Below are 12,290 nucleotides of genomic sequence, written 5' to 3'. Positions count from 1 at the left end.
AACAATTAGGGGTTAGCCTTCTTTTTTATTAGAGTAAGAAAATACATTATATACATAGTTTTCTTAATGTAACTTTTTGTCTCAAGAATTAGTTCTCTCCCTTTATCTTTCTTAGAGTGCTCGGATAGGAGACCACCTCGCAGCCCATCCAAACGTTGCTCAACATCGGACCCTGACATCCAACAATTAAACTTCCTCATGCATTTCACATCACATACACAATATTCTTAGCAACCAGCATCATGAGAATCATGCCCAAGCCTAGCACTGAAAATGGGTTTCTAATTATAGAAGAATTTCAGAAATGGGGCAATTCACAATTTGTATATGACAAAACAATTCAACGGGGAAGACACGAGGCATCTCAATTCCCCAGTAGTTGCTGGATCATAATTTCAAGAGATGCAGGGAAGGAACATTTTCCTAATATCTCATAAATCTTAGAGCATTGCCCTTGCTTCTTGGAAAAATATTAAGGGAGGCATATAATCATTGATAGCAAGTTCGTTGTGAAGTGCTTAAGATATCAGGGTTGAAACCAGGAGACCGTGAATTTTAGTCCTGCCTTAGGAACGGAATCAGCTAGGTGACCTTGGGCTACTTTCTCTCAGTCCTAGGAAGGAAGCAATGGCAAACCACTTCTGAAAACCCTTGCCAAGAAAACTGCATGGAGTCTGAATAATTTCAGATCCACACTCCAATTTCCTCAGTTTAGTTAACTCTCCCTGTAAGACTAGGTCAAGTACAATATGATTGCACTTATGCTGGATATCAAAAACCTCTGTTCACAATAGACTGTATTATCAATTTTACTAAAAGTCATGAGTGCCATTTAGCCGCCCCGCTGTTCTTTAATTCATGATCACATAAAATAATTTCATTTTGCTTTGCTGTTTTTGCATTTTTCTTCAGTTGTTCCACAGTAGCAGAATCTGGGAGGACAACAAATTAAGCCACCTCAACAGAACTGTCAGTAGAAATCTACTTGTAATTTATTTTCTCTAGAGTCTCTTGACTGGGAAAGTAATAATTTAAGTGGCAAAAAGTCAGTCTTAAGACACTGAATGTAATGAAATTAAGCAGAAGGAATTAAAATGATAAAAAATACCTGAAGTACATAATATATAAACTTCAAAACCAGAATTGTTTTTTTTACAAACAAGTTTATTTATAGTTTTACCAGGGCACAAAGTTGAATGACAGCAAATATTTTTTTCTGTACAACAGTAGAATGGCCAGTGCAAAATATGTATTTTTAAAAATCTATAAACAAACATTCTGACACTTTCACTCAGAAATGTTATTCTGGGCCTCCATTCTCCCTTCATTTAAATCACAATTAAAATTGTTCTTGTGTTACACAGTAAAAACAAGAAAACTCCCATACCTCTTCTGAAAGACACAAATACCTACTCCAATCATCTGAAGATATTAAATATTTAGCGAGATTAAGATCAACCAGGCTTCACAATAAGACAGAAAATAGGGATAAAACAAAACGCATAAGCACAAATATTCAGCATTCATTTTTTAAAAGTCAAGCATTGATTTAAAGCTGCTTTTCCTGAGAGACTAGCACTATTAAAAGGTATCATGACCACTAACATCCTTTTGGTCACCAAACATTTTCATTACCCAAACATTTTCTCTCAAATCTCAGGGTCAGTACAAGAGAAAAAGGATAAGTAAGGTCTCATAGCTGTTGATACAGCAAGATAATATAATTTTCTGGCAGTAACTTCTCATAATCCTATCCCTTGGTCCCTATCATACCAAAATTTGTTTACAGATTTACATTTTAAATGGAAAGTTGGCATGCTGCTTACCATTTCCAGCAGTTTCTTTATTTCCACAACAAAGTGTATCCAGACCACACAACAGTGGGCATACTGATCACAACAGGTATATATTTGTGAATGGGAGCCTAACACGTTTATTTGTTGAAGGGCTCTCAATCTTCGAAATAGGCCCTCATCTCAGAAAGACATGTCCCCTTTTTGTAGAGCAGGGGTCCCCAATCCCCGGTGCATGGACCGGTACCGGGCCACAGCATGCCAGCAACCAGTCTGCACAAACAAGTAAAGCCCCATCTGTGGGATGCAGGCAGCACACAAAACCACGCACTCTCCCGTCTGTGGAAAAACCTTTCTCCACAGAACCGGTCCCTGGTGCCTGAAAAGCTGGGGACCTCTGTGGTAGAGGTATTTTGAAGCAGTCAGGAATCAGCACTATTTTATAAATCTCAGTCAGCTTCCTTATTGGCTTACAAGAATTAAAACGCAGCACTTAAGGCAGAAAATCATGTTGCTACTGACTCAAATGGTTTACACTTTTTAACCTAAAATAACAAGCTTTCTCCAGACTTTTTTTTTTTAAAAAAAAACAACAACATTTAGCTATAATCTGTTATGAAGGCTGTTCATTTCAGGAAGTAAAAAAGACAATTATCAAGAGCACAGAATTTATAGTACTTCTAGGAAGTGCAACACGCAGTTGACTGTGCTAAAGGCAATTTTGAACCAAAATTGTATTGTGCCATGATATATTTCCATCAAAACTGTTTGGGGAGTATAATAGTTCAATATTTTGCTTTATTTCAAGAGCTTGATGAAAGCAAAACATATATAAATCAAAATTCTGGCCTAAGACGTTATCTCTACATATGAGGATTCTGGCCCTGAGCACTTAACAGATGCCAATCAAATGCCACATGATGCAGCTGCATATAATCTGCCATCTCAACCAATGTTGTCTATCTTTGTGTGCACAATTCCAATCCGGGGTCTATCACACAATCATGGGAGATAGACGTACATTAGCTTTCTTTATATATGTTTCTAATTCAACAGGGATTTTTTGTACAGAAGCTACTTTTGCACACCCACCCATTCAATTTATCAGGGTGCAAGTATCTGTCTTAAATGCATATAAAATGTAATATTAGACATGTTTCCATCCAATTTAATGTGATTTCTATGCAATTCTTTGCAATGTCGAAGAGAAGTGAGAGCAATGTAAGATTTGCCTCTCCCCACTCCAAAGGTTAGAGATGTGAAAGTCCACACTCCTTGTGGAAGGAACTTTAACATATAAAGCATGTACATTCCTGCAGGTTACATTTTCAGATTAGAAAGCATGAAAAAACAGAAGTGGCATATCCACCCATTTTCCTTCTTTAGCAGCAACGTTCTCTTTAAAGCTTTGAGACGAAGGCATGGAATTACCATCAGAGCTATGGAATAACCACAGAAATAAGAGCGTTTTTTCACACGTATTATAAGTCCAAGACACAAAAGCCAGATATTCCTGATTATGCTTATAGCTTTCTACCTATGTAGTGAATTGAGCCATTTTACTTTATTTGAAAAAAAAATGCTTTGTTCTTGAACATATCACTGGCTTAAATGTAAAGCTTAATGTCCAGCCTTGAGTGCGGCTAGGTTTTTGTTTAACAACTATGTACACATGCATTTTTATTGTCTTTCAGAGTCAAATCTCACCCAGTTCCATGAGGGGTATTGTAGTTCTCTTAGCTATAATGGTGGGAAAGCAATCTCCCATTTCCCCACTCAAAAATCAGCCCCTTTTCATGTATGCAATAAACCTGAAGGAAAGTCAAGTTGTATAATGTAAATAAGCCAGCTACTAGTGGCATCATTCAGTTGTAAGTAAGATCTGACCCTATTTGTCCTAGTTTTAGTTTGAACTCTGAAGCTCGTAAAAAGAAATGAATTAAAAGTTTAAAAATGGAAACTGGAGGTATAAAAGATCAGGAAATAAAGGAAAAAGAAAACCTTTGTTAATATGAACAGAGTGCAGAAACTTTTTCTCATGATGAGTTTAGAAGATAGTTTCTTTGCTCTGAAGTAGTGTTATCAACTTTGGCAATTTGAAGGCATGGGAAATTCTGACAGCTGAAGTCCGCACATCTTCAAGTTGCCAAAGCAGTATTAAAAAAATACTGCTTTAAGGGGAAAAGCAGTACAAATCAGTTATAAAAGCCTGCAATTAACTTCCTATAACTGTCTGGAAAGAGAGGAGACAATAAAATAAGCCCAGTTAATTTCAAATTCACATCCAAGATGAATTCCAAAAGTTGGTGGTTTATTGCATCAGCTTATTTCATCTGCTCATTTCAAGACTTTCTTAACAAAGCCCTTGAATCAAACTATCACTAGATCAGTAACAAAGCAAAGACATTATGTGGTCCTCAAGTCTCCAAACACCACACACTTTAATCTCCTTGTTTGGGCATTTGGTTAATAACAGTACTTTATCCAATGGATTTTCTATCTTTATAGACTGAGTTACAGGAAGGAGAATGAGACATCGTGCTGTAAAGCTGTTCCAAGTCCAAATATACAGAGGAGTGGGTCATTTCAGAATAATATGGTAGCCATCGTTACTTTCAGCTGTAAGAAAAGGGTGAAAAAAATCTGTCAGGAACTCATTGCAATATTTATGTTTTTAGTCCTATAAATTTCTACAATTCTGTGGACTGTACTTTCCTCAGATTCTGGTTGTACAATAAGAGACTATAAAAATGCCATTCTGAAAAATCATTTTGAATGTATTAGGAAGGCATATCAGTGTTAAATTATGGAACATTTTTTGCTAGAAAATATAAACGTTTTCAGCGGGAGGCAAAATAACATACAGGTAGGTAGAAGGTGACCTATCTTTTCTCTCATCCAGAGTATCAGTCTTAAAAAAATAAAAGAAAGATCAGCTTAATTTCAAAGGAGACTTCTGCAGTTTCCCTCCCAAAACACCTACCCAATGGTAAGCAGACTTTTTACTGATTTGGGTCCTGGGGTTGCATTTTATCAGATTCCCATTCCAAATCTTCTAACAATTGCCAAGAGGACCTTTTGACCTACTTTAGAGAAGCAACTGGAATAAGGTAATTATTGTTTTTAGAAGAGGGCTCCATAGGTGCCATCTGGCTATCTCTTCATATTTATAGTTGAATGTTAACCAAAGAACTTTTGAAAAATGCTTATAGGTTGCTTCTTGCATCTCTCAGTGTGAGACCCGGAAAAGCTATTACATTATGTCAGGAAATGTATGCAGATATACCTTTCAGTGTAGAGATGATGAAACAAGATTCATCTTGAAAGTTTTGTACCATCTAGATAAAGAGAAAAATGGAAGATGTTTTTATTTCTTTCATGATACATTTTTCTATTAAGCTTTATTAACAAGAAAACACTGATCAGGCATGAGCTACAAACTCCCAATGATCTCTGGATGGCAAAAAGGAGTATATTTTTTATACTACCCAACGTTTTTCCAGATGTCGGTAGCTCTAAATAAGATGCTGTTATTTTTAAAAGAAAATCATGTAGATACTGTCTGTTAGTATTAGCAAATCCAGCTATTAAAGAAGGAGGATTCCCATTCTAATTTGAGAAAAAAGGAGCTAGTTCTAATATATTTGCCAGTAGGTTTCAGAAACAATGGATTTGTGCATTACTTCTGGGGCAAAACCTGAACTTAAATTTAGCAATGTATTTAAATGGAGGAGCCTTATTCTAGATGATATACACATGAAATATTTAAAAATAAATGACTGTGCAAAGTATTCAGAAAAAGTGCTTTGTAGGTCCTGTTAGCGTGAAGAGCATTAGCATGCCTTCAAAGCATTAAAACCATCATGTCTTTTGCAAGGCTGTGCAAGTTCTTCCAAAACTGACTTGGCATGTATTTGTACAGCCACTTTGTTTCTTTCATAGTCTGGGCAAAAATGTCTCTCTATGTATCCACATGGTTATCTTTGCTATAACCCCAGTCGTCTTTAATGCTTTGGAGATGTTTTGTACTACTAATGCACTTTGCAAAGCATCTCTTTTGAATATCAGGCACAACCTTACAAAATAGTTCACCCAACGGACAAGGCTAGAAAGTAGAAATTTCTCAGATTCAATGCATACTTTGAAACCCGTTATTATTTCAGCAATACAGAGTTAGTTACAAGTAGTAGATGGCAATTATTTGGTTTTCCCAGGAAGGTCAACTCTGAGAAGAATTTTCCAATGGGAAATAGCCTCACTTAGGATTCTAGGAGATTTTTCTGGCACAGTTTCCATTATTTGTGAATATTGAGGCTTTGCCTATTTGTCTTTGGTTTCCCCCCACCATTCCTTTTATCATACAAGAAAGTATCCCATGTAGGAGAAAACAAGTTGCCATTTTCATGGTAGGAATCTTTGGGCGCTAAAAACCACATAACATTACTACTACTATTATTACTACTATTTCTGTTACTACCACTATGCATATATACACCCAAACACTATTTTGGAGATACAAAAGGAAGCATATCTGTTTTAGATCTTGAAAGCAAGTGAGGAAAAAAGCTTTCCAATTCAATACACTAACATTGTTTAATGACAGGTGCTCAAGTACTGAAATGCACAAGTTGATTGTAAATGTTTACAGATATCAATACATTTAGCACTTAACCTTTCTAAACATTTGTTCAGATTGATATAATGGGTGACACTAGGATCCATCTCCCTGTTATAATTCTTACATGCATTTAAGGTTTCTTCTCTCCCACTCATTGTCCAAATGTAGAAATATTCACCAAAACTAAAGTCAAGGCTACTCGCAACATGCACAAATCAAGCATGAGGTAGGTACAGCCAACTGCTCCCTTTCCTTTACATCCCTGCTACTGCCCTACCATTAGAACACAAAAATAAGGCAATAGCAGTTGTTAATCAGTAACCTAAATATTTAATGGAAGTCTTTCTACACCAAAGTTAGTCAAGGCCATTCCACTTTCCAAATGCTGCCTTAAAGCATTTCATGACTATTCAAACGTTACAAGTTTCTGAATCATCGGGGTGAAACAGTCGAGCAACTTTCAGAACAAACATTACAGGCTTGATCCATAACCATATGGGAATTTTGTGCTTTGCTATAACTCCAGTCCAGAGGTCAAATACAATGAAACGTCTTAAGTGATTCTGAAGCATGCAGAAGGCTACTCAGAAAAAGCTGTAATATTTGGCAGGTAAATACAGGGTATAATTAAGTGAGATATATTTAGAAGTAGTTAGAAGAAAGATGGTAAATTTCCTCCCCATTTGCCCCAAAGCAAGAAACTTCATAGTTATTAGGGGTGATATCAGTTCCCTTTACCAAAATATCTTCCATTTTTATATATTTCAGTCTTCATATAGTGCTATCTAGGAACATCTGTATCTTTTCCTTTACTCTCTGCCTATCAGAAGACTAATCAAAATGACACAAAGCCATAGATTTTGCAGTTGAAATCACTTTCTAAAATGTAAATTGAGATTGTCTGACTTCCCTCATTTTTACTCAAAACTAACTATATTTAAACCTATTTAGGTAATCCATTCCTGTTTATCTCAAACTTTCATCAGTTAACTGGAGATGGAGGGAGGGGTGACCATCTGCTATTACTCTTAAACAATTGAAAGTCAAAATTTCTTACTAGATAACTACAAATCTTCCCAACTGTTGCTATATTTCTCCATCCATGCCTTAATTATCTTTCAATACTAGCCTTTTGTAGACAAGAGAAAAATTAGGCAATGTTTCAGAATATTGTTTTGTCTGTCTATTTAGTCTGTCTGATCTACCATCTCTGAGTAGTGTACGTCTTCTCCAAGTCTGTAAGCAGGGTTGAAAACAGGTAATATGATAAAAAAAACAGATTGGGAAATAAAAACTAAAATATTAAATAAAGCAAATTACAAAATTATAAAGAAAAAACTAACTGATCTTTCATCTGTTGATTCTATTCCCTTTGGTACCATATAAATTCTACCAGAAATTTCTGATTTTAAATATTTCAAGGATCAAGGCACCTTAAGTTGATGAACATTTTTAAAAAGTAGTAAAGAGTGATTAAGACATTTTAATGTTTTGAAGCTAAGTAATTTGAAAGGAACCTAGTTAGAATGAACAAATAAGTTAATGTTATGCCTTGAACATCAAAATCTAGCATCAGGTGCAAAATATTCTAGTGAAAACTCTTACCTCGTTGCTCACTAACACATGGATCCCTGTAGGTCCCTGCCGATAGATCCGGTTTATCTGCTGTGGGGAAATACTGTACAAGTTTGCAATCTTCTCCATCAACTCCAGGGTTGTTAACTCTTCTAAGAAGATAGCATGGTATACTGCAACAGTATTGGAGAAAGAGCAACTTTCAGGAGTGAACATACTGGCAAGTTGCAGGTGACATGTGATTATGTGAGACCCTCTTTTGTGTTAGTCACTCTCTTTCAGCCCAACCCACCTCACAAGGTTGCTGTTGTAAGGAAAATAAGAGAAGTACTAGGTATGTTCCCCAGCTTGAGTTATTTATAAAAATAATAAAGATAGGATAAAAATAAAAAAAAATAAAAAAAATAATCCTAGCTAATGCAGTTAACTGCTGCAGGCCAACACGTTATTTGCACAAGATCATGCTTTTTGCCTTTCATATTTGCCTTTCAAATTCTGATAAAGCTACTCACTTTAGAACCTAAAGCAATCATTTAAAAATTATGATTCCCATCATTCCATCTTGAAATTTTCCTTATTCAAGAGCTTCTATCTAGGTTATATTTTTTATAAAAGGATTGTATCTGTGCTATGGAATCACATGATTTCAGGAGGGTTCCAGTTCTACATTTGATCCATTCTGGAGAAACTCCACATACGTCCTGAATCTTCTAGAATGCATCCAACAGGATTACTCTGAATCTAATCCATATGCTAGATTTACATGTCTAATAAAACCATTTTAATGATTTCTTAAATTTTGTGAAATGAATAATAAAAGTTTTCAAACTGCTACAGGCCAATACATTATTTGCACAAGATCAGCCTATAAATTATTTATTGTGTCTTGAGGGATATGCTTTTTGCCTTTCATATGATACAAAGCATCTTTCTATATTTCATTCATCCAAAACTTGAGAAAGAGTGTTGAAAAGTTGGTTGACCCACAACTTTTCAAAGGTTTTGCAGGGGGCAGATAAGAACTCTTGTGATGCTGTATGTCTTCCAGGGATAGCTAAAATCCTCTTTTAAAAGTAAGTTTTCCAAGACTACTATGTGATTCAAAAGGTAATTGCAGGGTTACAAATCCATGTCTAACCCTCGGAAAGAGATCCTGTAGATAGGGTCAATTACTGATTCCATTTTCAATTTTGCACCTAAACCATTAGATGCAGTAACTGTTTGCCCTTTGAGTTGAATGTTTAAACCTTAAAACCAACTCATCTACTTTGCAAGGAGACTGGGCCATGAGAAGAATCCTTCTGTTATCAGGAGAAGGAGGGGCCACTGTGGAGACTTATTGTTGTTATAATAGGGGTATAGGAATAGCGGTAAAATCAACCACAATACTTAGTTCAGATCTCATTTTGGTGATTTGCTACATATCGCTTTGGAGGCCATTTAATTCATTTCAGAACTGAATTAACATTATAGACAGAGTTCTCCTAATGAAGACATGAAACCCGCCTGACAAATTTCACATCACTAGGGACCAGTTAGATGTGCTTAGAATTTTTCAGACACTATAGGAACAATGGATCAAAGATGGGGGGGGAAATCCTTTCATTTCTTTTTTTTTTCTTTACAGAATTTGGTCATGGAAAGTGCAATAGGGCACGTGAAGCAAATAGTTAATAAATGAATAATAAAAGTCCTGAAACTGCTCAGATTCTGCCCAAGTGACACTTACTACAAAGATTACCATCTCCATTCTCTCGTTTTTGATGAAGATGAAACCGATTTTGCTCAGGTTCTTGACAGACATAAATGGTCATCTTAGGCCTTACATTCCTAAAGACAAAACAAAATTTTCTTTTCAGTTTTGGCATTGTAAGCAAACGTACAGTTCTCTAACCTTAATCAACAGCTTTAACATGACTATCCAAGGATATGATCAGTATGACTTCTGCTTAAGTAAGGGGTTGGACTAGAAAATCTCCAATGTCCCTTCCAACTCTGTTATTCTGTATTCTGTATCAATAAATCTGTTTCTATATACTGTAATTGAACCGTAAGGTGTTAGCAGAGTCACGAATGAAGGCAAATCTACACATCCCAGGATGATGTTGCAGGATCCAATCTGGGCCAGTCACTGGAAGACCAGAGTTTCTGTCTTCCGAGCTTTCAGATTCATGCTGGAGCCCATCTTCAGGGAACTAGGCTAGAGAGAAGTTCCCTGAAGATGGGCTCCAACAGAAGTCCAAAAGCTTGGAAAACAAAATTTCTGGTCCTGGTGACCAACCCAGATTGGATCTGAGGACATCTGCGATTTTTACAAGCAGCAGTAATAATGACTAATGATGCAGAGTTACAGTATTAAATTTGGGCCTCTGTCTTCCACAATATTCACATATCTCAACTCACTATGACTGGTATAAGAACAAGGATTATAACAAACCTTCCTTTAATGGCATTAAAAAGTCGAATGCCATCAGCTGGGCCACAAATCTGAACAAAGTCTTCTTTGGACATCTTCAGTAAGTCGGCACCTATACATTTCAAGCACAGATGATTTTCTTTTTCCTTCCAAGAACATATATCCAAGAATACAGACCCACCTTTCACAGATGTTTTATGACAGATGCTTGCTGACCATACATGCTAATTAGAAAACAGGGAAGGCAGGGATAGAAAAGGAGGCGTGTTGCACGTAGTCATCAGAAAGCCATTGTATACAAATATGCCTAGTTAAACTATCCTGCAGAAATGTCAACACACGGCCTATGCAAAGTAGAGGTGTACCCCTTTTAAGCATACATTAAATACACATACCTGAGAAACTTGAAAATAGTCTACAGAACTGAGAAAACCTATTTCGATGAAGCCACTGCTGAGCATCTTGAATAGAAGCAGAGGGAAGGAGATGCTACATTGCAAAAAGAATAAGAGGGTCTTGAAATGAACTGTTCATCAGTGTCCTAAAAAAGAAAAGCACCACATTAACACGATCCCAAATACTTACATCATTGCTGGAAGGCAGGACCTCCACCTGATGAGTTGGAGAACTGTTGCTAAAAAAATGTATAGAGTTGAGAAAAAAGAAAGCATTTTTTAAATCTCTCATTTAATAAAGTTGGCCAGTCCCCACCACCCCTTCCACCCTACAGTCTGGTTGATACATTAAAACATTTAAAATGAATCTTATTATTTTTTTCCCCTAAATTTGGGCCATGTATAAATGCAAAGACGCCTGCTCCTTGTTTGAACAAGAGCTGCTCGAGTCTTCTCAAGCATCTTTGCTGGTTAATGACTACAATACAGTTTTAAAATAAAATATCAAACATCTAAACTGTGTCTTGATTTTTAAAAAGAAATTGGCATTACTTGGAGCTAAATCTCATTCAAGTAGTAGAAAAAGCTTTGGCATGAGCTAGGTCTCTTCCCTCAAAGTTTGTCATGTAGCTGGTCCTACAAAGCATAGAACCTTTTTCATAGCAGCCCCTACTCTGTGGAACACCTTTCCCTTGGGATCTGGCAGACTTTCGGGTTTTTTTCCCCACAAACAGCTGGTTCTTCTACAAGCATGGAGATAGGAGGAGATGGGTGTTCATGGTCCATAATTGGTGATATGTCAGAGAATGTCAGGTTTTGTTACTGTTTCTGGGGTTTTAGTATTGTTGAGAGCAATTGCTTATAAGATGGGTGGTCATATTTTAAAAATAAATATATAAATAAAATCATTATTATTGTAGAACACTATTCTAGCAAGGTTTGAAGTGAATCATATTTATTTATGATGACAGGATCTTGAGATCCAGAGGTGGTTTATAATCAGACTGAGGGAAGTCATGTCCAGTTCTTCACTTAGCCTTAAAAATTACTACAGAACTAAGCAAACCAACATCCCTTAGCCCAGAGGTCCCCAACCTTTTGGGCACCAGGGACCGGTTATGTGGAGAGAGGTTTTTCCATGGACCAGAGGGTGCATGGTTTTGTGTGCTGCCTGCACCCCACAGATGGGGCTTTGCTTGTTTGTGCAGCCCAGTTGCTGGCATGCCGCAGCCTGGTACTGATCCACCACGGACTGGGGGTTGGGGACCCCTGCCTTAGCCCAACGCATTTTTTTGTTACCGAGCTAAAATGGAGGGAATAGGTTGCATATTGTATCTTAAGGTCCTTGAAGAAGGAATAGACAGAACAGACAATTAAGACATTATCTTTTCTCCTAGCTAATAGTAGGGAAAAAATTGTCTAAAAACTCTCTTGCGTATATTCTCTTATGTAAATAGCTTTCAAATAAGACAAAGTTGTGCAAGAGTTCAGCT

The 12,290-nt window shown here is 36.6% G+C and overlaps 1 protein-coding gene across 2 annotated transcripts in view; it reads right to left on the bottom strand.

Annotated features, from left to right (window-relative positions):
• Positions 1–1,146: 1,146 nt before the first annotated feature.
• The window catches only part of TFCP2L1 (transcription factor CP2 like 1), a 47,144-nt gene continuing 36,000 nt past the window's right edge, over positions 1,147–12,290 (bottom strand). For both annotated transcript variants that reach the window (XM_039330130.1, XM_039330128.1), the window contains 7 exons: positions 10,988–11,036; positions 10,798–10,891; positions 10,424–10,514; positions 9,716–9,816; positions 8,017–8,159; positions 5,080–5,131; positions 1,147–4,412 (listed from right to left, as the gene is read on the bottom strand). In XM_039330130.1, the coding sequence (XP_039186064.1) occupies positions 4,375–4,412; positions 5,080–5,131; positions 8,017–8,159; positions 9,716–9,816; positions 10,424–10,514; positions 10,798–10,891; positions 10,988–11,036 (568 nt within the window). In that variant the 3' untranslated portion in view covers positions 1,147–4,374. The remainder of the gene's footprint in view (positions 4,413–5,079; positions 5,132–8,016; positions 8,160–9,715; positions 9,817–10,423; positions 10,515–10,797; positions 10,892–10,987; positions 11,037–12,290) is intronic.

Source organism: Crotalus tigris, unplaced genomic scaffold, assembly GCF_016545835.1.
Source record: "Crotalus tigris isolate CLP2741 ecotype Arizona unplaced genomic scaffold, ASM1654583v1 scf7180000024424.1579004, whole genome shotgun sequence".
NCBI lineage: Eukaryota > Metazoa > Chordata > Lepidosauria > Squamata > Viperidae > Crotalus > Crotalus tigris.
This window is presented reverse-complemented; position numbering and strand designations above follow the sequence as displayed.